The 23953-nt window shown below is 59.1% G+C and overlaps 1 protein-coding gene across 6 annotated transcripts in view; it reads left to right on the top strand.

The window, feature by feature from the left end:
* Positions 1-23953, top strand: part of PAFAH2 (platelet activating factor acetylhydrolase 2) — a 28247-nt gene that overhangs the window by 3880 nt on the left and 414 nt on the right. For 2 of the 6 annotated variants that reach the window (XM_039914304.1, XM_029080769.2), the window contains exons 2-11: positions 315-457; positions 2479-2680; positions 3305-3458; positions 3548-3644; positions 8505-8573; positions 8713-8848; positions 10035-10148; positions 10715-10806; positions 11302-11472; positions 12292-12440. In XM_039914304.1, coding sequence (XP_039770238.1) covers positions 351-457; positions 2479-2680; positions 3305-3458; positions 3548-3644; positions 8505-8573; positions 8713-8848; positions 10035-10148; positions 10715-10806; positions 11302-11472; positions 12292-12440 — 1291 coding nt within the window. In that variant the 5' untranslated portion in view covers positions 315-350. Of the gene's footprint in view, positions 1-314; positions 458-1543; positions 2681-3304; positions 3459-3547; positions 3645-8504; positions 8574-8712; positions 8849-10034; positions 10149-10714; positions 10807-11301; positions 11473-12291; positions 12441-14201; positions 14416-14950; positions 15272-15321; positions 15674-23953 lie in introns of those variants that run through there. The other 4 variants (XM_039914303.1, XM_029080768.1, XM_001516225.6 and 1 more) reach the window with 4 other exon arrangements.

Genomic DNA, 23953 nt, shown 5'->3' with positions numbered 1-23953 from the left:
AAATACGATCGACTGACTGAAAGCTCGTGGTGGATGGGGAGTGTGCCTGTTGTACTCTCCCAAGGGCTTAGTAGAGTGCTCTGCCCACAGAAGCGCTAAATAAATATGACTAACAGACCACTAGCGGAGGTGGGATTAGAACCCAGATCCTCTGACCTCAGGATTAGGTTTCCATTAGGCCACACTGCTTCTCAGTCCCTCTGTACTCAGCCTGGCTTCCCTCTCGGCCTCCCCGTCTTAACCGCGACCCCTCAGCCCCTCTCTGCTCACCCTCTCCGTTCCGTGCCGTGGATTTCCATTTCCGTTTAACCTAGGCCCGATGCCTTCGACGGGCTAGGGAGCGAGCGGCGATGCCCAAGGCCGCCCCTGCCACCTCGGAGCGGAGGTTCTCCCGGACATTTCTCCTCAACCAAGCCTCCTTCTCTTCTGTCACCTCTTGCAGCCTCACGGCAGCCCTGTAAGTTTGCTCGGGATGATTTGCCCCATTTTGCAGCGAGGCTCAGAGAGGCTGCGTGACTTGCTAAGGTTGCACGGCGAGGCAGCGATGAGCCAAGAGGAACTCAGGACTCCCAACTCCTCACCGGAGCGCCTTCATCCGTTAATAATAACGATTATGGTGTTTGTTAAGCGCCCACTGTGTGCCCAGCACTCAGCGCCGGGGTGGTTACGAGGTAATCAGGTCGGACAGGGTCCCTGTTCCGCACGGGGCTCGCGGTCTTCGTCCCCTTTTACAGATGAGGTAACTGAGGCATGGAGAAGTGAAGCGACTTGCCCAGGGTCACAGAGCAGACAATTGGCAGAGCGGGGATTAGAACCCAGGTCCTTCTGACTCCCAGGCCCGGGCTCTTGCCACTTTCCCGCTTTCCCTCCCCCACTTAAACTGTGAGTCCCATGTGGGACAGGAACTGTATCCAACCTGATTAACTTGTATCTACCCCGGGACTTAGAAGAGGGCATAGCATATAGTAAGTGCTTAATAAATACCGTAATAATCGTCTAATAATAATACCACCGTTCTTTCACTTCCCCGTGGGTGAACGTGACACTACCCTTTTATTTCTAGCCAGTTAAAGGGGAACCCCTCCATCATAGGATATAAATTCGTTGTGGGCGGGGAACGTGTTTACCCCCTCTGCTGTGTCGCGCTCTCCCAAGCGCTCACCGCGGTGCCGTGCACACCGTAAGCAGCGTGGCTCAGTGGAAAGAGCCCGGGCTTGGGAGTCGGAGGTCGTGGGTTCTAATCCCGGCTCCGCCACTGGTCAGCCGTGTGACTCTGGGCGAGTCACTTCACCTCCTCTGGGCCTCGGTTCCCTCATCTTTAAAATGGGGATGAAGACTGCGAGCCCCACGTGGGACAACCTGATTACCTTGTATCTACCTCAGCGCTTAGAACAGTGCTGGGCACATAGTAAGCGCGTAGCAGGTACCACCATTGTTAATGAATACCGTTCATTGAGTGATTGATATGAAACAGGGAGGAGTTCCAGGCGGGAGGGAGGGAGCGGGCGACCTCCCGTCTGCCCACTCTGTTGTCCTCTCCCAGGTGCTAAGCACTGTGTTCTGCACGTAACGAGCACTCAATGGATACCGTCGACGAGGACGAGGTTTGGCACGTAATGAGCACCCTGCCGACCGCTGCCAACCGGGCCTCTTCAGCGAGTAGCCAGCTGGGCGAGGAGAGGGGGTCGGATTGTGGGGAGAGATAAAGCCGGGGAAGCCAGGGAAGAAGAGGGGGGACCCCGTGGGGTTGTGGCAGGGGAGAGTAAACCACGAGTGTCGAGCGAGAGGGTAAGAAGCAGGGAAGGGGTGAGCCAGATTTGGGAGAGAGAGGTGGGAGAACTCAGGCTGAACGGCAACAACTTATCCCTCCCCGCCTTATCCACGCTCAGGGATGCTTTGGTTCATTTCACCATTTGGTTCCCTTCCAAATTGGAGACCCAGCTGTCAGTGTCTCTGGCAGGGACCTGCCCAGCTCTGAGCATTCAGTCGGTCAATTGGATTTCTTACTGTGAACAGAGCACTGTGGTAAGCGCTCGGGAGAGGACAGTATAACGGGGGCATTCCCTGCCCACGATAAGCTTACGGTCAAGGAGGGGAGACAGACGTCGATAGAAATAAAGAATAGGTGGCTGTCTCCGTGTTCCCAAGGAAGTGTGCAAGTCCAGAGAGGTTAAGTCACTTGGCCAGGGTCGCAGAGCCGGGGGAGGAGCTCCCCGTCGGTCAAACGTCCGTTGGACGTCTCGTAGTCCCGTGACGACCGGGCACGGGGCCATCGCCCACAGGGAGGGAGGAGAGAGGCGCCGACCGCCTCCCCCTCCCGTCGGCTCCGAGCCCACGGTGTCCGCGATGACCCCTGACCCCCCCCCGGACCCTGCCCTCCCCCACCCCCGGTACTCCGTGCCTGAGGGCGGGCGGCCCGCCGCCGGGAGAGCCGGCGGCGGCCACGTTGTGCAAGGTTCAAGGTCTGGTTTGATCCAGGAAGCGCGGCAGGAAGCCGGCCTCGGCCATCTCCCCCTGCTCCTCGGTGGGGCCCGCCCCGCCCGCGGCCCCAGCAGTCTTCCAGCCGGGCCCGGGGCCTGCCGCTCCAGACATGGGGGGATATCAGTCCCTGGCACTCCCGCCCGTCAGGGGACCCTACGCCGTGGGCTGCGCGGACGTGATGTCCGGCCAGAGCTGCAAGGTACCGTTCTCGCCTCCCCCCGCCCCTTCCACCTCGGCTTCCCGCCCTCGGGCCTCCCCGTGGGGCCTTCGGGGCTGCCCCCCAAGCCCGGTCCCCTGCCCTTCCTCCCCACGGGACCCTCCCGACGGCCCTCACCCCGGGAAGGTCGTCTGGGCCGTCGGCTCGGGTCTCCCGACCTGTCCCGGGCCCGGCGTGGCCGCCCTGCCCCTCCTCCGCTTGGGTGGGAGAGAAGCTTCGGCCTCGGACCCCTTTTGTGCCTCCCGGCTCCCGTCCCTTCCGACGCAGCCGTGTTCTCCATCTCCCCCTGGCCCTTCTCCCCTCTCCCCCTAGGGACCGTAAGCCCGTCGCGGGCGGGGAGCGTGTCGGTTATGTTGGTCTGGCGTACTCTCCCAAGCGCTTAGAACGGTGCCCCGCGCGGAGCGCGCGCTCGATCAATACGATCGCCCGACCGACCCCCTCGCCCCACACCCGCAGTCTCCGCTCACCCTTTCGCCCTCCCCCTGTACGGGACGAAGTTGCCGTGGAACAAGCACACTGGCACGGGAGGTCCCAGCGGCCCCGATTCCGGGGGCTCTTGCCACCTGCCCTGAGGGGCCCCCCCTCACCCGCTCTTGCCACCCGCAGGGGAGTTTCTTCCGGCTCTTCTACCCCTGCCAAGAGGAGGGCGAGGGGGCCAAGCGGCCCCTGTGGATGCCTCGCTACGAGTACTGCGTGGGCCTGGCCAATTACCTGGGCCTCAACGAGCGCTGGGGGAGCAGGCTGCTCAACCTGGCCGTCGGTAAGGGTCATCCGGTCCGCCCCCCCCCGCCTCCGGGCGGCCGTCCCGGCCGGCGGTCAGAGCCCCTCACCCGTCCCTTCCTGCCGTAGGGTACTACCATCTCCCCGCCAGCTGGAACGGTCCCCTGAAGCCCCGGCCGTCCGGCTACCCGCTGATCGTCTTCTCCCACGGGCTGGGAGCCTTCAGGTGAGGACCCCCTGGAAGGGTCTGGCCGAGCGGACCCGCCGCCCCCTGCCCTCCTCCCCCCCCCCCACCTCCCTCCCCAGCCCTGTACTAATCGTTGATCAGTGGGGGGATCTGGGAAGTGCTTACTGTGCACCAGTCAAGCTTCGGAGTAGATCGGAAGATCAGCCGTTGGGACCCGGTCCCCGTCCCACGGGGGGCGGGGGGGGCTCACGGCCCAGCGGCGTTGGCCCATGCGAACCGGCAGCGGTGCACTAGACTGGGAGCTCGTTGTGGGCGGGGAATGTGTCCGTTTATCGTTGTCCTTCCCCAGGCGCTCAGTACAGTGCTCTCTACCTACAGCAAGCGCGAGTGAATGAATGTTCCGCCTGCCCCGGCGCCGTCCTCCCTACCCCGCCACCGCCTCAGCACGGCCTCCCCCGCGTCGGCCCAGTACCCCTCCTCCGCACAGCCCTCCTGTAACATCCCTCTCCCCATTCTGGCGTAGACCCCCCCCCCCCGGCCCCGCAACCGACACAGCCCCCCACCCCATCCCGCTTGACCCGGGTCAGCTGGGGGGCGAGAGGAGGGGGTGCGGATCCTGGGGGGATGGGTGCCCCCTCATCCTCTGGGGCTCTGCGTCTCCCCCCCAACCCACCGCCCCCGCCCAGGAAGCTCATTATCTGATGGTGGTTTGGGACCGCGAGAGGCCTTTTCCTCCCAGGGCTTCTTCCTCCTCAGGGGTCAGAAACGGAGCGCCCTCCGCCCCTGGGGGTGACGAGGAATCCCGGGAACATCAGGCAGCGAGGAAAAATCAATGGTCGCCACCTGCTTTCCTTTCCCACCACGCTCCCTCTCCCCCGTCCCCCGGAAGGAAATTGGGGGGAGGGCACTGGGGAGGGGTTCGAGGCAGCCAGGCTCACAAGTCACTGGACTCCCCACTCCACCCCCCGCATTAGTCGGTGCGTCGGTTGCATTCACTGAACTCCACTCATTCATTCAAGCGTATTTTTCGAGCGCTTACTACGTGCAGAGCGCCGTACTGAGCGCCTGGGAGAGGACAACAGAACAACCAACAGACACATTCCCTGCCGCACACCAACGTACTCACTATACCTCGATTTTTATTTTGCTCTCTGTTGGTATTTGTTAGACGCTTACCACGTGCCGGGCACTGTACTGAACGCTGGGGTAGATGGAAGCAAATCAGGTCGGACACGGTCCACGCCCCACGCGGGGCTCACAGTCTTAATCTCCATTTTATAGATGAAGGAGCTGAGGCACAGAGAAATGAAGTGACTTGCTCAAGGTCACACAGAGCGGACAAGTGGTGGAGGGGGGGGGGATTAGAACCCGGGTCTTTCGGATTCCCAGGCCTGCGCGCTATCCACTGGGCCATGCTGCTTCTCCAGTCTCACCTTGGTTTTCGCAATCTGGATCTTACAGTCTCGAGGGAGAGACGGTCACTCAAAATGGATCACGCGGGGCCGAGGGTGGGGTGGGGGGAGAAGCAGCGTGGTTCAGTGGAAAGAGCCCGGGGTTGGGAGTCAGAGGTCGTGGGTTCTCGTCCCGGCTCCGCCACCTGTCAGCAGTTTGACTTTGGGCCAGTCGCTTCACTTCTCTGGGCCTCAGTGACCTCATCTGTAAAACGGGGATAAAGACTGTGAGCCCCACGGGGGACAACCCGATTACCCTGTATCCCCTCCAGCGCTTAGAACAGTGCTTGGCACATAGTAAGCGCTTAAATGCCATCATCATTCTTATTATTATTCAGATCCAATGGCATAGGCCATGCAGAAGGGAGAAGGAGCAGGGGAAACGTGGGCTCAGTCGGGGAAGTCTTCTTGGAAGAGATGGGATTGTAACAGGGCTTTGAGTGCGAGGAGAAGAAGCGTGGCTCGGTGGAAAGAGCCCGGGCTTGGGAATCAGAGGTCGTGGGTTCTAATCCCGGCTCCGCCACTTGTCAGCCGGGTGACTTCGGGCAAGTCACTTCACTTGTCTGGGCCTCAGTGACCTCATCTGTAAAACGGGGATAAAGACTGTGAGCCCCTCGAGGGACAACCTGATCACCTTGTATCCACCCCAGCGCTTAGAACAGCAAGAGCTTAACAGATACCGTCATTAGCGAGGCAACCAATCCGTCGTAATTATCGAGGAACTTACTACGTGCGGAGCACTCTAATTAATGAACGCTTCGGAGAGTACAGTACAACAGGATTAACCGAAACGTCCCCTGCCCGTAACGAGCTTACAGTTCGGAGGGTGATGGTCCGTCGTGTATGAAGGGAGAGGACGTCCTGGGCCAGAGGAAGGACGTGGGCGAGGGGTCGGCGGCGAGATAGACGAGATCGAGATACGGGGAGTAGGTTGGCATTAGAGGAGCGAAGCGTGAGGGTTGGTTTGTAATAGGAAATCAACGAGGTGAGGTAGGAGGGGGAGAGCTGACAGAGTGCTTTGAAGCTGATGGCGAGGAGCTTCTTTTTGACGCAGAGGTGGATAGGCAACCCCCGGAGGTTCTTGAGGAGGGGGGGAGATGTGGACCGAACCGTTTTTTTAGAAAAATTCCGGCAGCAGAGCCGAGTGCCGACTGGAGTGGGGTGAGAGAGGAGGCAGGGAGGTCAGCGAGGCAGTTGCCAAGAGACCTTATCTGACTAAACTCTCGTTTCCTCACCCTGTTTCCTCCCCCTTTACGTCACCAACGCTCCCAAACACTCCGATAGACACCCCGCCTCCCAGCCCCCCAGCACTTAATGTCCAGAACTTTCTATTTTGCCGTTTCCCCTGTGTGTAATTTATTTTAATGCCTCTCTGCCCCTCTGGACTATAAGGTCTTCCTGGGCGGGGATCCTGTCTACCACCTGAGATCGTACTCTCCCAAGCACTTCGTACATAGTAATCGCTCAGTAAATATCACTCGTACTGTGTGCAGAGCAGCGTGGCTTAGTGGGAAGAGCAAGGGCTTGGGAGGCAGAGGTCGTGGGTTCTAATCCCCGCTCCGCCACTTGCCGGCCGTGGGACTTTGGGCAAGTCACTTCACTCCTCTGGGCCTCAGTGACCTCGTCTAAAAAACGGGGATTAAGAGCGTGAGCCCAGTGTGGGACCAGGACTGTGTCCCACCTGATTCGCTTGTATCGAGTCCAGCACTTGGAACGGCGCTTGGCACCTGGTAAGCACTAAACAGGTACCATTATTATGAATGTTATTAACAATAATAATCAATGGTATCGAGCACTTACTGTGTGCAGAGCACTGTACTGTGTACTTGGGAGAATACGGTATAAAAGAGTTGGCAGACAGTTTCCCTGCCCAGGACGAGCTTCCGGTCTAGAGGATTCAGAAGAGCCTTGGCCAGGGGGAGAGAGTAATATTAATGTTGGTATGTGTCAAGCACTTACTACGTGCAGAGCACTGGTCTAAGCGCTGAGGTAGATGCAGGATAATCAGGTTGTCCCACGTGAGGCTCACAGTCTTCATCCCCATTTTCCAGATGAGGTCACTGAGGCCCAGAGAAGTGAAGTGACTTACCCACAGTCACACGGCTGCCAAGTGGCAGAGCCGGGATTCGAACCCGTGACCTCTGACTCCCAAGCCCGGGCTCTTTCCGCTGAGCCACGCTGCTTCCCTGTAGCAGTCTGCGGGCTGTGAAGGGGGAGGTCGTTCCAGACAGGAGGGCGAGGGTGAGTGGCTCTGGACTCTAATATCATACGTTCCCAAGCGCTCAGTCCGGTGCTTTGCACATTACAAGCGCTCAGTAAATACCATCGATTGATTGATTGAGCCAGAGGTCAGTGGTGGGGGAGATGAGAACGAAGCTCGGTTTGGAGACACAGCTGTAATTATTTATTTCTCTTAACATCTGTCTTCCCCTCTAGACTGTAATAACAATAATGACGACGGTGGCGTTTGTTAAGTGCTTACTCTGCGCCAAGCACTGGTCTAAGTGCCGGGGGGGGGATGGATGCAAGGTCATCAGGTTGTCTCACGAGGGCTCACGGTCTTAATACCCATTTTGCAGATGAGGGAACTGAGAAGTGAAGTGAAATGACTTGCCCAAAGCCACCCAGCTGCCAAGCGGCAGAGTCGGGATTAGAACCCACGACCTCTGACTCCCAAACCCGGGCTATTTCCACTGAGCCACGCTGCTTCTCTAAGTTTCTTGTGGGCAGGGAATGTGTCTGTTGTTCTCTTGTCCTCTCCCAAGCACGTAATACAGTGCTTTGCACACGGTGAGCGCTCAATGAATAATAATGTTGGTATTTGTTAAGCGCTTCCTAGGTGCAGAGCACTGTTCTAAGCGCTGGGGGAGATACAGGGTCATCAGGTCGTCCCACGTGGGGCTCACGCACTTTTAATCCCCATTTGACAGATGAGGGAACTGAGGCGCAGAGAAGTGCAGTGACTCGCCCACAGTCACACAGCTGACAGGGGGCAGAGCCGGGAGTCGAACCCATGACCTCGGACTCCAAAGCCCAGGCCCTTTCCACTGAGCCAGCAGCATGGGGGAGTGGATAGAGTCCGGGCTTAGGAGTCAGAAGGTCGTGGGTTCCGATTCCGGCTCCGCCGTTTATCTGCTGCGTGACCTCGGGCAAGTCACTCGCTTCCCTGTGCCTCAGTGACCTCATCTGTAAAATGGCGATTGACACCATGAGCCCCACGTGGGACAGGGACTGCGTCCGGCGCGATTCGCTGGCATCCACCCCAGCGCTTAGTACGGTGCCTGGCACGTAGCGAGCACTTAACACATACCCCAGTTTTTATCATGATGAAGGAATGAACGAGGGTGGCTTGATCCCTCCCGGGAAGACTTCCCGGAGGTGGTGGGCCTGTCTCGGTCACCTCCACCCGCCCACCTGACCCCCCCCGTCCCTCCCCCCCCGACATCAGGACGGTGTACTCCGCCTTCTGTATGGAGCTGGCTTCCCGGGGCTTCCTGGTGGCGGTGCCGGAACACAGGTGAGAGACCCCAGCGAGGGGCAGGGGCGCGGTGGGACGGGGAGGCCTTTGGGGGGCCCCGGCGGAGGAAGACCCGGGAAGAAGGCGCCGGGGCGGCTCCCCGAGGACCGGAGCCAGCCGCGGTGGGCCTCCTCCGCAGGGACCGGTCGGCCTCGACCACCTACTTCTGTAAGCCGGCGGTGGAGGCGGACCGGGGGAGCGGGCCCCTGCAGGAGGAGTGGATCCCCTTCCGGAGGGTGGAGGAAGGAGAGGAGTTCCGGGTTCGGAACGCGCAGGTTAGCGGGACCCCCGCCGCCCGGGGGGGAGGGCCCGGGACGACCCGCCCGCAAGGATGGGAGAAGAAGCCCTTGGGATCCAGTCCGCGCCCTCGGCCCTCCTGAATAGTCGTTCAGTCGTATCTGTTGAGCCCCTGCTGTCCGGCGCTTAGAACGGTGCCTTGCACATAGTAAGCGCTTAACGGGTACCCTGATTACTGTCGCTGAGCGCTTGGGCTTTTATTGCCATTGTTCTCGCCCGTCCGTCTCCCCCCGATTCGACCGTAAGCCCGTCAGACGGCAGGGACCGTCTCTATCTGTTGCCGACTTGTTCATCCCAAGCGCTCAGTACGGTGCTCTGCACATAGTAAGCGCTCAGTAAATACTATTGAATGAATGAATGAATGAACAGCGTAACAATAAACAGGCATATTCCAGACTCCGGACGTACTCTAGACTGCCAGCCCGTCGTGGGCAGGGAATGTGTCCGTCCGTTGTTCCCTTGTCCTCTTCCAAGCGCTCGCCACGGTGCTCCTCACCCACTAAGCGCTCAATAAATAGGATTGAATGAATGATTATTCCTGGCCCACAATAATATCCCTGCGTACTTACGCATCTGCAGTGTATTTATTTGTATTAATGTCTGTCTCCCCCCCCCCCCCCCCGCCGCACCCCGTCGAGACTGTGAGCTCGTTGTGGGCAGGTAACGTGTCCGTTACTCTCCCAAATGCGCTTAGTCCAGTGCTCTGCACACAGTATGCGCTCAGTAAGTAGGATCGAATGAATGATTATATTAATGAATGAGCCGCTTAGGGGGAGGGGTTGTGGTATTAATTAAGTGCCTACCAAGCGAGACCCGGTGTGTGTGTCTGTGTGTGTTTGAGGAGGTTTGGGAGGCGAGGCAACTTTCCCATTTGGCCACTTGACAGCTGTGTGACCTTGGGCCGGTCACTTCCCTTCTCTGGGCCTCAGTTTCCTCTCATGCAAAAATGAGCATTCGATTCCTGCTCTCCCTCCAAACTTGGACTGGGAGCCTCACGTGGGACCCGATTATCTTGCGCGCAGCAGACGGGTGGCGGAGCTGGGATTAGAACCCAGGTCTCCCGACTCCCCCTGCCCTTTCCACCGGGCCGCGTGCTTTTCTCTTTGCCCGGTAGCCGCACTTATAGCCGTGTTTATAGGCTTACGTTGTCCGCGTCCGCTCCAGGTGCACCAGCGGGCCAACGAGTGTGGGCAGGTGCTGAAGCTCCTGCGGGAGGCCCAGGCCGGCCGGGCCGCTGCCAACGTCCTGCCCGACGGCTTTGACCTGTCGTCCCTGAAGGTACTTTTCAAAAAAAAAAATCCCCTGTGGTATTTAAGCACTCACTACGTGCCCGGCGCCGTACCCAGCGCCGGGGTAGATGGAAGCTAATCAGGTTGGACAGAGTCCCGGTCCCCGATGGGACTCACAGTCTTCATCCCCGTTTTACAGATGAGAGAAATGAGGCCCAGAGACGCGAAGCGACTTGTCCGAAGTCACAAAAGCAGGCAGGGGATGGAGCCGGGATTAGAACCCAGGTCCTCCGAATCCCAGGCCCGGGCTATTTCCACCGGGTGGGTGGGTCGGGGGGAGCTCTGGGCCAGTTTTTGGAGGGGAACCATCTTTGGAGATTCTACGGGGGTGGAGCCGGAGAGCGTGGGCCCCGACGCCTTGGAGCGGGAAAGAAGCGGGCGCTGAGACAGCAGGGCTCTCCCAAGTGGCCAGGCTAAACCGGCTTGTCCAGTCGGTGCCGGGAAAGGGCCTGGTTCTTTCCCCGCCGTGCCCTCTGCCCTCACCCCCCCTGCTCCCACCAGACCGAGCCTCCCCCCCGAGCAGTGGGAGTTGGAGCTCTGGGCGTCTGTTTCCAGGGCAACATCGATCTGAACCGGGTGGCGGTGATGGGGCACTCGTTCGGAGGGGCGACCGCCGTCCTGGCCCTGACCAAAGAGCCTCAGTTCCGGTGAGTGGCCCGGCCCGGACCCCGGCGGCCCGCGGGCGTTGGGAGACCGGCCGGCTGTGCCCGACAGAGCCCGGAGCCCCGGAGTGTCCTCCCCACTCCTCCAGACCGCGGCCCTTCACCGACCGACTCCGTGATTCCGGTCTGTCCAGTCACCCCTTCCCATCCACCGGACCCCCCACCCCGGCCCAGCTCCGAGGACCCCACGGGGGCCAGGAGCCGCTGAGGGAAGGGCCCGAGGGGTACCACCCCAGGGCACCTGGCGAGGGAAGGGTCAGCTGCCGGGAGGAAAGGGGAAGTCTGGAACTCTAGCCCCTCCCTTGGTTGCTCCGCCAACGAGAGCCGGGCGTTGGTGGGGCGGGGGTGAAGAGGAAGTGCCCGCCCCCGGGAACTCTCCCTGGTCCTGCAGTTTCGTGAGGGTCTGCCCTCCCCTCCCGCCCGCCCCCCCCCCCAACCCGGATCCCCCTCGGGCTGGGAGCGGGGGGCTCCTCCCGCCAGGTGTGCTGTGGCCCTGGACGCCTGGATGTACCCCTTGGAGCACGACATGTACCCCGCCGCCCGCGGCCCCGTGTTCTTCATCAACACCGAGAAGTTCCAGACGGCCGACAGCATCGGCAAGATGAAGAAGCTCTGCTCCCGCCACGCGCAGACCAAGATCATCACCGTCCTGTGAGCGCGGGCCCCGTCCCCAAACCTACTCCTCCCCAACTCCACCCTACTTGGGTGGCCACCCATCTCCTCCCTTCATTTCCCCGGATTCCCCAAGGAAACTTCCATCCCACTGAAGGATGGTCACTCCTCCCACCCCCGCCCTCCCCCGCCAAGCCTCTCCGGGATCCCTTGGCTACCCTGCGGCCCCGGGGCCTAGCGGATCGAGCCGGGGCCCGCCGGTCCAAAGGACCTGGGTTCTAATCTCGGCTCCGCCACCTGTGTGCCGTCACTTGGCCCCTCTGGGCCTCGGCGACCTCACCTGTAAAACGGGGGACGAAGACCGTGAGCCCCGTGTGGGACGGGGACGGCGTCCGACCCGATTGGCTTGTATCTTCCCCGGCGCCCACAGCGGTGCGTGGCACGTCGTCGGCACTTAACGGATACCGTCTTCGACGTCGTCGGGTGGCGGGTTTTACGGGGCCAGCTGGGGAGCGGAACCCCGGCGGAGGCAGAGACCAGGGAGGGAGGAGGGTCGGGGGACAGATTCGGCCCCCGCACCAACATTAGGGGGCTTCTCACCCGTCTCCAGGCGCTCGGTACAGTGCTCTGCACATAGTGAGGGCTCAGTCAGTACTGCCGAATGAATGAGTCCCTTGCCGGCCCTCGGCCACACTCGTACACAGAGTCCACGGTTCTCAGCCGTCTGGGGCGGGGAAATCCCCCGGCCCTTTCAGAATCCCGGCCCGGACCCGTCACCCGGAGGTTCCGGTCCTCCCCGGTCCCCGGTGCGACCCCTGCGTGACCTCTAACCCAGCACCCCGTCTCCGTCCCCTGTAGCGGTTCGGTTCATCAGAGTCAAACAGACTTCACTTTCGTGACGGGGAACCTGCTGAGTAAACTCTTCTCCACGCGAGGGAGCCTGGACCCCTACGAGGGGCAGGAGATCATCTGTCACGCCATCCTGGCCTTCCTGCAGAAGCACCTCGGTAAGGGACGGGGGGTCCAGGGGAGTCCGGGAGAGGCCCCGGGAGGAGGGGACGGTCACCCGGGGGGACGGACGGACAAGTGGCACTGCGGGGAACGGGTCTAGGGGTGCCGTGGCCCCCGAGGTCGTGCTTCCCAGCTGAGCCGGGGAGGAGGCCGGGCCCCGACCTGTCCCGGAGCCCCACCCCTCGCTCCGTCCCCTGGGGTCTTGCCCCCTCAACCCACCGACTCCTCCCACCCCCAGCCCCCTCCCCTGTACCTCCTCAGGGCTAATCCTCAGGGGCCTCTCGACTGTTGGCAGAGCAGGGTTCTGTGCAGATGGGACAGATGGGGGTAGGGAGGGCGAGGTGGGGGCCCTGAGCCAGGCAGCTGCGAGAGCCCGGGGGCCTACAGGAAGCGATGTGGTGCAAACCACTCTTCCCCTGACTGTTTCCTGCCCTCCCTCCATCTGCGATCAAGGAGAAAGAAGACTCGTTAGTAATCTCCCTCCCGGCTCCTTTACTAAATACTAAGCGGTTGGGAGAGGACAGTAACTTCCAACAGCAGAGGGTACGGATGAGGGAGCCCCGGGCCCAAGGGGCGATCCCCGGGGGGTCAGGGGGGCAACTACAGGGCTGAGAAGGGAGAGTAGGCTCACTCGGGCCTTGCTAAGATAATAATAATAACGATGTCGGTAAGTGCCTCCTATGTGCCGAGCGCTGTTCTAAGTGCTGGGGTAGATACAGGATAATCAGGTTGTCCCACGTGAGGCTCACAGTCTTCATCTCCATTTTACAGATGAGGGAACTGAGGCACAGAGAGGTTAAGTGGCTCGCCCACAGTCGCACAGCTGACAGGCGGCAGGGCCGGGATTCGAACCCACGAGCTCTGACCCCCGAGCCCGGGCTCTTCCCACTGAGCCACGCTGCAAGATCTCCCAACCCTTTTCAGCGTGGGGGCTCCGAGCCGGTCACGGGACTTGGGCAAGGGTCTGACCGGTCCTGGGCATAGCAGGGGGGCAGCTCCACCCTGCTGGACTTGGTGCAGACCAGTGACCCCCCCCCCCCCACACACACCCCCTTCCTCCCTTTTTTAAAAATGAAGGCTTGCGTGATTCGTCGTGTGGTCCGCTGTGACCCGCCCTATCGTTTTCAGACCTTCTGGCCCATAGCCGGCCATTCCCCAGATGGTCTGCACGCAGATGAACAGAGCATGGGCCTGGGAGTCAGCAGGTCCTGAGTTCTAATCCCAGCTCCGCCGCATGTCTGCTGGGACCTTGGGCAAGCTACTTAACTTCTCTGTGCCCGTCTGTAAAATGGAATTAAGGGCGTGAACCCCGTGTGGGACAGGGGCTGTGCCCAACCTGATTCATTTGTATCTACCCCCGTGCTGAGAACAGTGCTTGGCGCATAGTAAGCGCTTAACGAGTCCCATGATAATAGAGATGGCTTCCCTCTCCATGGGTTTTACTCTGCTCTTGGCCCTGGTTTTCGTTAGCCGCCGTTCCCTCCTCCATGCCATCGAGATGGGGTTGACGTTGAGTCCCGTATGGAGGAGCTCTCCCCAAGTCCCGACGCGCGCACCCCTAGAGATCTTAGCAAGGCCCGAGTGAGCCTGCTCGCCCTTCTCAGCCCCGTAGTTGCCCCCCGAACCCCTGGGAGTCGCCCCTCGGACCCGGGGCTCCCTCATCCGTACCCTCTGCCCTCCCAACCGCTTAGTACGGTGCTCGGCACACAGTAAGCGCCCAGTAAATATCACTGACTGACCGCTCGATCCCCTTCCAGAGCTGAAAGAAGATTTTGACAAGTGGAACGGCCTCCTCGAAGGCAACGGTCCCTCCGTCATTCCCCTGGCCCCCCGCCATCTGTGCGGCCTGTAGACGCCCCAGGGAGGGGCCCCCCTCGCCCCCCCAAGAGATCCTCTCCCTCCCGTCCTGAGGCACGGTTTAATGGTGATGGTCACAGGCGGGGTTTGAACCCATCGCTGCTGCTGATCGCTGCACTGGCCACTTTGATTTTTTTTGACCTGTGGGGATTGGGGAAGACACCCCGTCCCCCCACTGCCTAGTCAAGGGGGTAGGAGTGAAATTCAAGTCCGGAATAGACCTAAGGTGGGTTGGGGGCTGGGCAGGGAGCCACTGCTCAAATCCGATCGTATTTATTGAGCACCCACCGTGTGCAGAGCCCTGTATTAAGCGCTTAAACCTGTGGGCGGAAGGGAATCCTTCCATCTCGGGTGAGAGCGAGGGGGCCGGATGGTCGGCCGGGCACCCAGATCTCCCGGGACCCTATTTCTGTTCTCTGCTCTCCCCCGGGCTCAGCCTCAGTCTCCCTCCCCGCCCAGTGTGGGTCCAGACCGAACGGGGCGGACGATAGGACTCTTAGCGCTTTACACTGAACTCTCCGGTCAAGCGAGGAGAGTTGTCCGGTCGGGCGCCCCGGTGAGGGAGGGCATATCTCCGGTGGCGAGGCCTCGCTCCGACGGCCCCGGGCGGGAAGTGTCGCTCAGCCTGTACCCGCCCTCCCTCCCCCAGCCACCCCCGGGGGGCCCGCTAGATCGAGATCAAAGGGAAGGCCGGAGACCCGAGACTCAATCCCCCGGAGGACGGCTCCGCTTCCGTTCTCCTGCCCCAGAAGCCGCCACGGGCCGACAGACCCCCCGCCCCTCCTCTCGGGCAGAGGCCTGTGGCCCTCCTGAGGATCCTCCCCTGGCACCCGGAACCCCAGAATGCTTCCGAAATGTGAAAGTACGATAATACTAATAACGTCTGGACGAGCGACGTGTCGGACGAGCCGGCTCTCTGGGAAATTCGCATTAAACGGAGCCTGGAGATCTGGCGGCCTTGCTTTTTCCATTCCGCCTGTCTTTATTTCCCTCCTCGCTCTCCCTCCGGGGGGAGGTTAGAAGCCGGAACTCGCGTCTGGAAATGCGTTTGGGGATCTCACCTGACCCCGTGGCCTGACCGCCCCAGGGAGCTGGCGAACATCTGCCCGATGGTCAGTCTCTGGAGGCGAGGGGACGGGCCCGCCAGGGCTAGCCGCTCCACCCAGCCTGGAATTCTGCCTCCGGTGAGATTTCCCCCCCCCTCCGGAAGGCCTTCCCGCCTGGAAGGGCTGCCCGGGGCAAGGCAACGTGGGAATGTGGCCGGCCTCAGAGACGGAATTTTACCTGACTCCCCGACGGACTCCTCCCCGAGATCCGACAAAGCGGAAACCGTGTGAGAAGCAGCGTGGCCTAGTGGATAGAGCCCGGGCCTGGGACTCGGAAGGACCCGGGTTCTAATCCCGGGTCTGCCGCTCGTCTGCTCTGTGAGCTTGGGCAGGTCACTTCACTTCTCTGGAACTTAGCGACCTCATCTGTAAAACGGGCATTAGGACGGTGAGCCGTACGTGGGTCGGGGACGACGTCCGACCCGATCATCTCCTGTCACCCCCCGGCGCTTGGGACGGGGCCTGAGGCTTAGTAAGCGCTTAACAAACACCGCCACCAGATTCTGGGCGCGCCCGGAGGGGTGTGGTGGCGGCCTCAACCCGAGTTGAGGGAACAAATGCCACAATTATTATTACTGTAGCTCCCCCAGCTCTTAGTACAGCGCTTGGCACATAATAAGTGCTTTACAGATGCCCCGGTTATTACTGGGCTGCCGAGTTGGGCCACCAAGGGAGCGGAGGGGAGTCGGGCATCTCCGGGGTTGGACCGCTCACGGTCGTGGTGGGCAGCTGGGGTCGGACCCGGTCCGCCCCTCCTCTTCCTCCGCCATTTCCTGCTCCTCCTCCTCCTCTTCATCCTCCTCCTCCTTTTCCCCAGCCGTTCTGAGGGCAACGGAGTCTCCCCCCGCGCCCCCCCCCCCCCCAGCAAAGCCGCCTCTCGCCTTCCCCCCGACGGGCCGCTGACGGGCCGCTGACGGGCCGTGAGCGCCAGCCTGCTGAGAGTCCATATGCCGCTCTTGAGCGTCGAGGGAGCGGAGCTGGGGGAAGGGGGTGGGGGGGAGGAAGGGGGTCTTTTTAAAAGGAAACCCATCCCATAATACCTCAGCTGTCGGTCGCCGGGGCAACCCTCCTTCCTTACCAGGGATTGGGTTTATCCCCGGACACCTTGCCGGGCTGGAGAAAGGAAGGGAAGGGAGGGGCTGGATCTCCTCTGCCTTCCCATTCTGGGTCCCCCCCACCCCCACCCCATTTCCCGGTCATCCACTGGGATGCTGCCCGCCTGTTCCCAGCTTCTCCGTTCCCGTTTTCCGCTTCGTTTGGGTTTTTCTCCCCCCGCTGCCTCATGCAGCTGGCGGGGGCCGGGCCGGGTGCGAGACAGCAGCCGGGATGACCCCGGCAGGCCGAGCCGGAGGGAACGGGGCCTCGGGGGGACGGGGAGCCCGAGGAGAAGCCTCAGAGTCGACTCCCCCCGTCTTACAGTCCGCACTTCCTCCCCCTAAATAAAAACGGCTGTCGCGGTACCTGAACCCCCTACTCCCCTGCCTACCTTGGTGTCGGCGACTCGCTTGCCGAGTGACCTCGGCAAGTCACTTCTCTGGGCCTCGGTTTCCTCGTCTGTCAAATAGGGATTGAGACCGCGAGCCCCCTGGGCGACTGCGTCCGACCGGATTGGTTTTCCTCTACCCCGACGCCTAGGACGGCAGCCGGCCCCTAGTGAGCGCTTAACCAACACCAGAAAAAAGAAAAGCTCAGCGCTGGCTTTGCGGGGTGCCCGGGGCAGGGTCAGATGGAGGGCGGGAAATGGCCTCCCGTTCTGCAGAGCGGCAGCTGTTCCCGTTTGGCAGCGCCAGGCGGCCGGTGCCGGGGGGGGGGGGCCCTGTCTGCCCGGGCCTGTTGATTTATGCGGCAGATGCTGGGGCAGGCCCATTCCGGGCGTTGTCGGCAAGGATGGGGCAAGGAGAGGGAGCCTGAAAGGGAGTGGGTCCCAGAGCTTAATGCCTAACACCTCCAGGGACAGATGCCGGCTTCCTTCCGTCCCTCTCCGTGCCCAGGAGCTACCCCACCCAGGAACTCCCCCTTCTGCTCGGCGGGGCCTGAATTGCCGAGACGGGAGTTGGTCGATCGCGCCGTCCCTCGGGACTGGAAACCCGTCGTGGGCAGGGAACGTGTCCGTTATATTGTTCTGTTGCCATTCGTTAATCCAGTCGTATTGATTGAGCGCTTATAGCGGGCAAAGCACAGTACTAAGCGCTTGGGAGAGGACAATATAACAACCGACACATTCCTGCCCACATCGCGTGGCTCAGTGGAAAGAGCCCGGGCTTTGGAGTCAGGGCTCATGAGTTCGAATCCCAGCTCTGCCACCTGTCAGCTGTGTGACCGTGGGCAAGTCACTTCTCTGTGCCTCAGTTCGCTCATCTGTAAAATGGGGATTAAGACTGTGAGCCCCACGGGGGACCACCTGATTCCCCTGTGTCTACCCCAGCGTTTAGAACAGTGGGCTCGGCACATAGTAAGCGCTTAACAGATACCAACATTATTATTATTATCATCGCGCTCCTCTCTCAAGAGCATAGTAGAGTGCTCTGCACACAGTAAGCGCTCGTTAAACCCTCTTTTCCTCTTCTCCCGTTCCCTTCTGCATCGCCCTGACTTGCTGCCTTTATCTATCCCCCGTCCCAGCCCCACACCACTTAGGTACTTATCTGTCATTTATTTACTTCTAAGAACGTCTGTCTCCCTCTCTGGGTTGTAAACTCATTGTGGGCAGGGAATGTATTTTTTATATTGTATTGTACTTTCCCAAACGCTTAGTACAGTGCGCTGCACACAGTAAGCGCTCAATATATATGATTGAATGAATGCTCGGCACGCAGTGAGCGCTCAGTAAATACGATCGACTGGCTGACTGACTGTCGCCGCTACTGAAGGATAATAATATGGCCTTTTGTGAGCACTGTGCTAAGCGCCGGGGTGGATGCAAGGCAATCAGGTCAGACTGGGCCCAGGTCCCACTCGGGGCTCATCCTCTAATAAATCAGGAGAGCAGGGACTTTATTCGCATTTTGCAGATGGGGAAACTGAGGACCAGGGGCGTTAAATGACTTGACCGAAGTCAGTCAGTCGAATTCATTGAGCGCTTTACTACGGGAAGAGCACCGTACTAAGCGCTTGGGAGAGTAGAAAAGGGCAGAGTTGGTAGACACGGTCCCTGCCCACAGCGACCTTACAGTCTAGAAGAAGCTGCCGTCTGCTCCTTGCAGACAAACGCAAGCCTTCTCTCCAGCAATTTTTCATGAACAATGTCGTTTTTGTTGTATTTCCCGAGTTCTGTCTCGCGGTTCCTCCTCTTCCTTATCCCTGCCCCCCCCCCCCCCCCAGGACTGACAATTAAAATAAAACCTCAATCTAGGATTTCACAGTTTGGGGGAAGGATTGGGAAAGTGGATAGTGTGTGTGGGGCTGAGGGGGACGGAGAGGGCAAGCGGCAAATGATTCTCCCGAGCATCCTGGTGCCCCTGTCAGAGATAGAGCTTGTACAGAGATGGAAATACAGATATAGAGAAGCATAGTGGCCTAGTTTTTAGATCCCGGGCCTGGGAGTCGGGAGGACCTGTGTTTTAATCCCGGCTCCGCCGCTTATCTGCCGTGTGGGCAGGTCGCTTCACTTCTCCGTGCCTTAGTTCCCTCATTTGTAAAATGGAGATCAAGACTGTGAGCTCCACGTGGGACCCGGACTGTGTCCAACCCGATTAGCTTGTAATCCCAGTGCTCAGTACAGTGACTGGCACATAATAAGTGCCTAACAAATACCATTAAAAAATCATTTATTTCCAGGGATGCCGGCAAATCGGTGAAATCGGGGGCCACCCCAGGTACCTGGGACCTGGGGCAATCTCCTTACGCCCCCCACCTCTCTCACGCTCTGTCTCCAATCCCTTCTCCCCACTTAGACCGGGAACCCCGTGAGAGACAGAGATCCTGGCTAATTCCCAAGTGTGTATTCTCTCCCGGCACTTACAGTGCTCTGCCTAAAGTAAGCACTTAGTAAGTACTATCTCTATTAATAAATATCACTCCTACTATTAGCGCTAGTTCTCTCTCTCTCATAATAATAATAATAATTATGGTATTTGTTAAGCACTTACTATGCGTCAAAGGGAATCAGGTTGTCCCACATGGGGCTCACAATCTTAATCCCCATTTTACAGATGAGGTGACTGAGGCACAGAGAAGTTAAGTGGCTTACACACCCACTCCTGATGTGTCTCTCTCCAATCCCCTGTCCCCACTTAAAGTCTTAGATTGCGAGCCCCTTGAGGGATAATAATAATATTTGTGGTATTGAGCGCTTACTACGTGCCCGGCACTGTATTAAGTGCTGGGGTGGATGCAAGGAAATTGGGTTGGATACAGTCCCTATCCCGTGTGGGGCTCACAGTCGCAATTCCCATTTTACAGATGAGGTAACAGTCCCAGAGAAGTGAAGTGGTGGAGGGGGAATCAGAACTCACGACCTTCTGATTGCCGAGCCCGTCCTCCATCCACTACGCCATGCTGCTTCTCTAATTTCTGCCTGTGTATTCTCTCCCGGCGCTTAGTACGGTGCTCAGCATTCAGTAAGTGCTATTGCTGCTAGTAAATGCTACTATTTCTCTTGCTTCTCCTCTCTCTCCTTCTCTCTCCCTAGCATGTCTGCCCTCCCTCTTTTTCTTCCCGTCCCCCTCTCTTTCTGAATGTCACCCCAAGCGGTTAGTACAGCGTCCACTCTAGACTGTAAGATCTTTTGTTGCGTTTCGAATGGTATTTGTTCAGCGTTTACCGGGCGCTGAGCAGTGCCCCAGTAGGACCCCCGTAGGTCAGGAAGGGGCTCCGGCAGGGATCGGGGATTGTTAAACAGCAGGCTGGTGGCCTGGGATTTAATGATGCCAGAGGGGGAGAGCTGCCAGGGAGACAGCAGCGAGCCCCGGCCCCGCCATCTGCTCCAGGAAATCCGGCGGGGACCCCAAGGCCTCGTGCGTTTCAAATACCGAGAGCCGGGCGGTTGTTAGGGGGCGGGTACGACGAGACGTCTGTCTCTCCTGGAGGCGACCCAGTGGGTTTCCCTTGTCGTCCCCTGCGTGGCCCCCCACTTCCCCGAGGCCGGGGGATGACGCCCACGGGGCAGGCCCAACGCTTAGGCCGCGGTCGAGGCGGGGGCCCGTGCTCGGGTTGCCGTGGAAACAGGCGGCGGTTCAAGGATGGAGGACCGCGGGGGATCGCAGCGTCCCCATCCCCCCCGCACCCCGCGGCCGAGGCGATGGTGGCGACGTCCCCCGGCAGAGCGGCCGCCCCACCCGAGGGAGCCCGGAAAGCCCCAGAACTAGCCCCCTCTGGCCCCTGTTCGGAGCCCCAGAGCCGGCCCCGGGTGGGAGAGGCCTGGCCTGTCGTCCCGCTTGCCCCCGTCAGTCGGTCGGGCAGTTATTGAGCGTTGGCTGGGTGCGGGGCACTGTACTAATCGCTGGGGAGAATACAGTAGAACAATAAGTGACTCATGCAGCTGTAATTTATTTAACTCTATTGCTATCCATCTCCTCCTCTAGACTGTAAGCCTGTTGCGGGCAGGGAACGTGTCGGCTACATCTGTGGTATTGTAGTCTCCCAAGCACTTAGTACAGTGCTCTGCACATAGTAAGCGTTCAGTAAATACCACTGATTGATTGATTTAGTGAATACCTTCCGTGTGCGGAGCGCTGCCTCAAGACCCGGCAGCCCTAATCAATCAATCAACCAACCAATCGAGGGTATTTATTGAGCACTGACTGTGTGCCTAGCACTGTTCTAAGCGCTTGGGAGAGTACAGTAAGACAGAACTGCTAAACACGTGCCCTGCCCAGAGAGGAAGGGCCTGAAAACCAGAGGATCTGGTTTCTAATCCCTCCTCTTCCACTCGTCTGCTAGTGTGACCTTGGGAAGTCATTGCATTTCCTCTGTGCCTCAGTTACTTCATCTGTAAAATGGGGAGCCCCGGACGGGACACAGACTGTGTCCAACTGGATCATCTTGTATCTACCCCAGTAGATGCTGAACAAATACCATGAAAAGGCAAAACAAAACCAAAAAACGGTTTTACGGTCCCCGCTTCACGTGTCTAAAGGGAATGCTCAATCGAAGAGCGATCCAAGGCAGACTCACAGATGGCATTCCCGAGGAAGCAGAGACGCTGGGAGTTTGCAGCGCTCGGGCTTGTGCCGTTTAAATATAGAAATGAGGTCGGGGAGGAGAAGAGGTGGTCCGACCGGGCGTGGAGCTTGGGTTCCTACGCGGAGAAGTCGCTGCAGGTGTCTGTCGGCAGCACACGGCGGCGGCGGCAAGGATATCCTGGCCTTTGATTTGGTAGACTGTGTCGACCGACGCCCTGCTACTGCCTGCACGCAGTAAGCGCTCAAAAAATACTATTGATTCAGAGGGACTGCCCGTGGTCACCTCGGTCCCCAGGTTCTGCCCCTTTAAAGGTGGTCATATGCCCACAGTGGTCGTCCCCTTCCTAAGTGGGGGGCTGAGTCAGGGAAGGCCTCCAGCGTGGCTCAGTGGAAAGAGCCCGGGCTTGGGAGTCCGAGGTCATGGGTTCGAATCCCAGCTCTGCCACTTGTCAGCTGGGTGACCGTAGGCAAGTCGCTTCACTTCTCTGGGCCTCAGTCACCTCATCTGCCAAATGGGGATGAAGACCGTGAGCCTCACGTGGGACAATCTGATGACCCCCGTGTCTCCCCCAGCGCTTAGAACGGTGCTCCGTACGTAGTAAACGCTTACCAAATACCAACATTATTATTATTATTCAATATGTCTTTGAACCGGAGGGAGAGTCGTCGTCTGATTTCCTCCCACCCTCCCCTTCCCTCCGTCTCTGCCTCTTTCCATCTCTTATTGAAACCCAAAGCAAACGCCTTGGCGGAATTTTCCTTCCCCGCTGAATATTTTATAGCCTTCGCGGGCACGGCTCGTTCCAGAGGCCTCCCTGACGGTGGGACTCGGGTCAACCCGGTCCAGCCCGACACTTGCGAAACCTGATGAGAGGCCAACTTCCGAGCCCCCGTTTGCCAGGCTCGGAGGCTTCGCATCCCTGGCTGGCGGTAGCCACCAGCGAGAAGGGAAGGGAGCGGGTAGGAGTCGGGGTCCCTCCAGACCGCGAGCTCGCTCTGGGCAGGGAATGTGTCCGTCTCTTTTTCCGTCGTAATCCCCAAAGCGCTTAGTCCAGTGCTCTGCACACAGTAAGCGCTCAATAAATACAGTTGAATGAAGGGACGGATGGGAGAGGGGAACGAGGGAGGGGGGAAGAGATGCTGGAGAGGGAGAGGAAAGGGGAGGGAGGGAAAGTCAGCCTAGTGGAAAGGGCCCAGGGCTGGGAGCCAGAGGAGCTGGATTCTAATCCTTGCTCTCCTACTCGTCCGCTGTGTGACCTTGGCTAAGTCACTTCACATCTCTGGGCCTCAGTTCCCTCGTCTATAAAACGGAGATTATGACTGTGAGCCCCATGGGGGGAACAGGGACTGTGTCCAACCTGGTTAACTGGTATCTACCCCAGTGCTTAGTATAGTGCCTAGCACTCAGTAAACGCTTACGAATGCCATTGAAAAAAAGTGAGAGGGGGGAGGGAAGAGAGAGGGATGAGGGGGAGGGAGGAGAAGGAGTTGTGGGGAACAAAATGGCTTAAAATGCCATTTTTCTGAGCAGACGTAGCATGGTCTATTAGAAAAAGCAGAAGCCCGGGAGTGAGAGGGCCTGGGTTCTAATCCTGACTCTGCCGCTCATCTGCCGTGTGACCTTTGACGGGTTACTTCACTTTTCTATGCCTCGGTTCCCTATTCTGCAAAATGGGGCTTCAATACCTGGTCTCCTTCCTACTTAAACCGTGAGCCCCATGTAGGACCCGATTATCTTCTATCTGCCCCAACGCTTAGAACAGTGCTTTGCACATTAGTAAGTGCTTAGCGAATACCCCAGTTATTAATATTTAATATCTTGGGCAGCGATCACGGATCGAGTCAACCAACTCTGTTGGACTCTTCCAAACATTTAGTACAGTGCTCTGCACACAGCAAGCGCTCAATAAATACCATCGATTGAGTGATTACGACTGCTGGGTGTTCCAAGCCTTGACTCTTCCTCATTTAAGGGAAGCAGCGTGGCTCAGTGGAGAGAGCCCGGGCTTGGGAGTCAGAGGTCATGGGTTCGAATCCCAGCTCTGCCACTTGGCAGCTGTGTGACTTTGGGCAAGTCACTTCACTTCTCTGGGCCTCAGTGACCTCATCTGTAAAATGGGGATTAAGACTGTGAACCTCATGTGGGACACCCTGATTACCTTGTATCTCCCCCAGCGCTTAGAACAGTGCTCTGCGCATGGTAAGCGCTTAGCAAATACCAATATTATTATTATTTTACAGGAACAGTGTGGCCTCGTGGATAGAACACGGGTCTGGGAGTCAGGAAGGCCCTGGGTTCTAATCCCGGCCCCGCCACTTGTCTGCTGTGTGACTTTGGACAAGTCGCTGAACTTCGCTATGCCTCGGTCACCTCATCTGTAAATTGGGGTTTATGACAGTGATCTCCATGTGGAACACGGGCTA

The sequence above is a fragment of the Ornithorhynchus anatinus genome, chromosome 16, assembly GCF_004115215.2.
Source record: "Ornithorhynchus anatinus isolate Pmale09 chromosome 16, mOrnAna1.pri.v4, whole genome shotgun sequence".
NCBI classification, from domain to species: domain Eukaryota; kingdom Metazoa; phylum Chordata; class Mammalia; order Monotremata; family Ornithorhynchidae; genus Ornithorhynchus; species Ornithorhynchus anatinus.
Note: the sequence above shows the minus strand (reverse complement) of the source record. Positions and strands in the feature narration are given on the sequence as shown.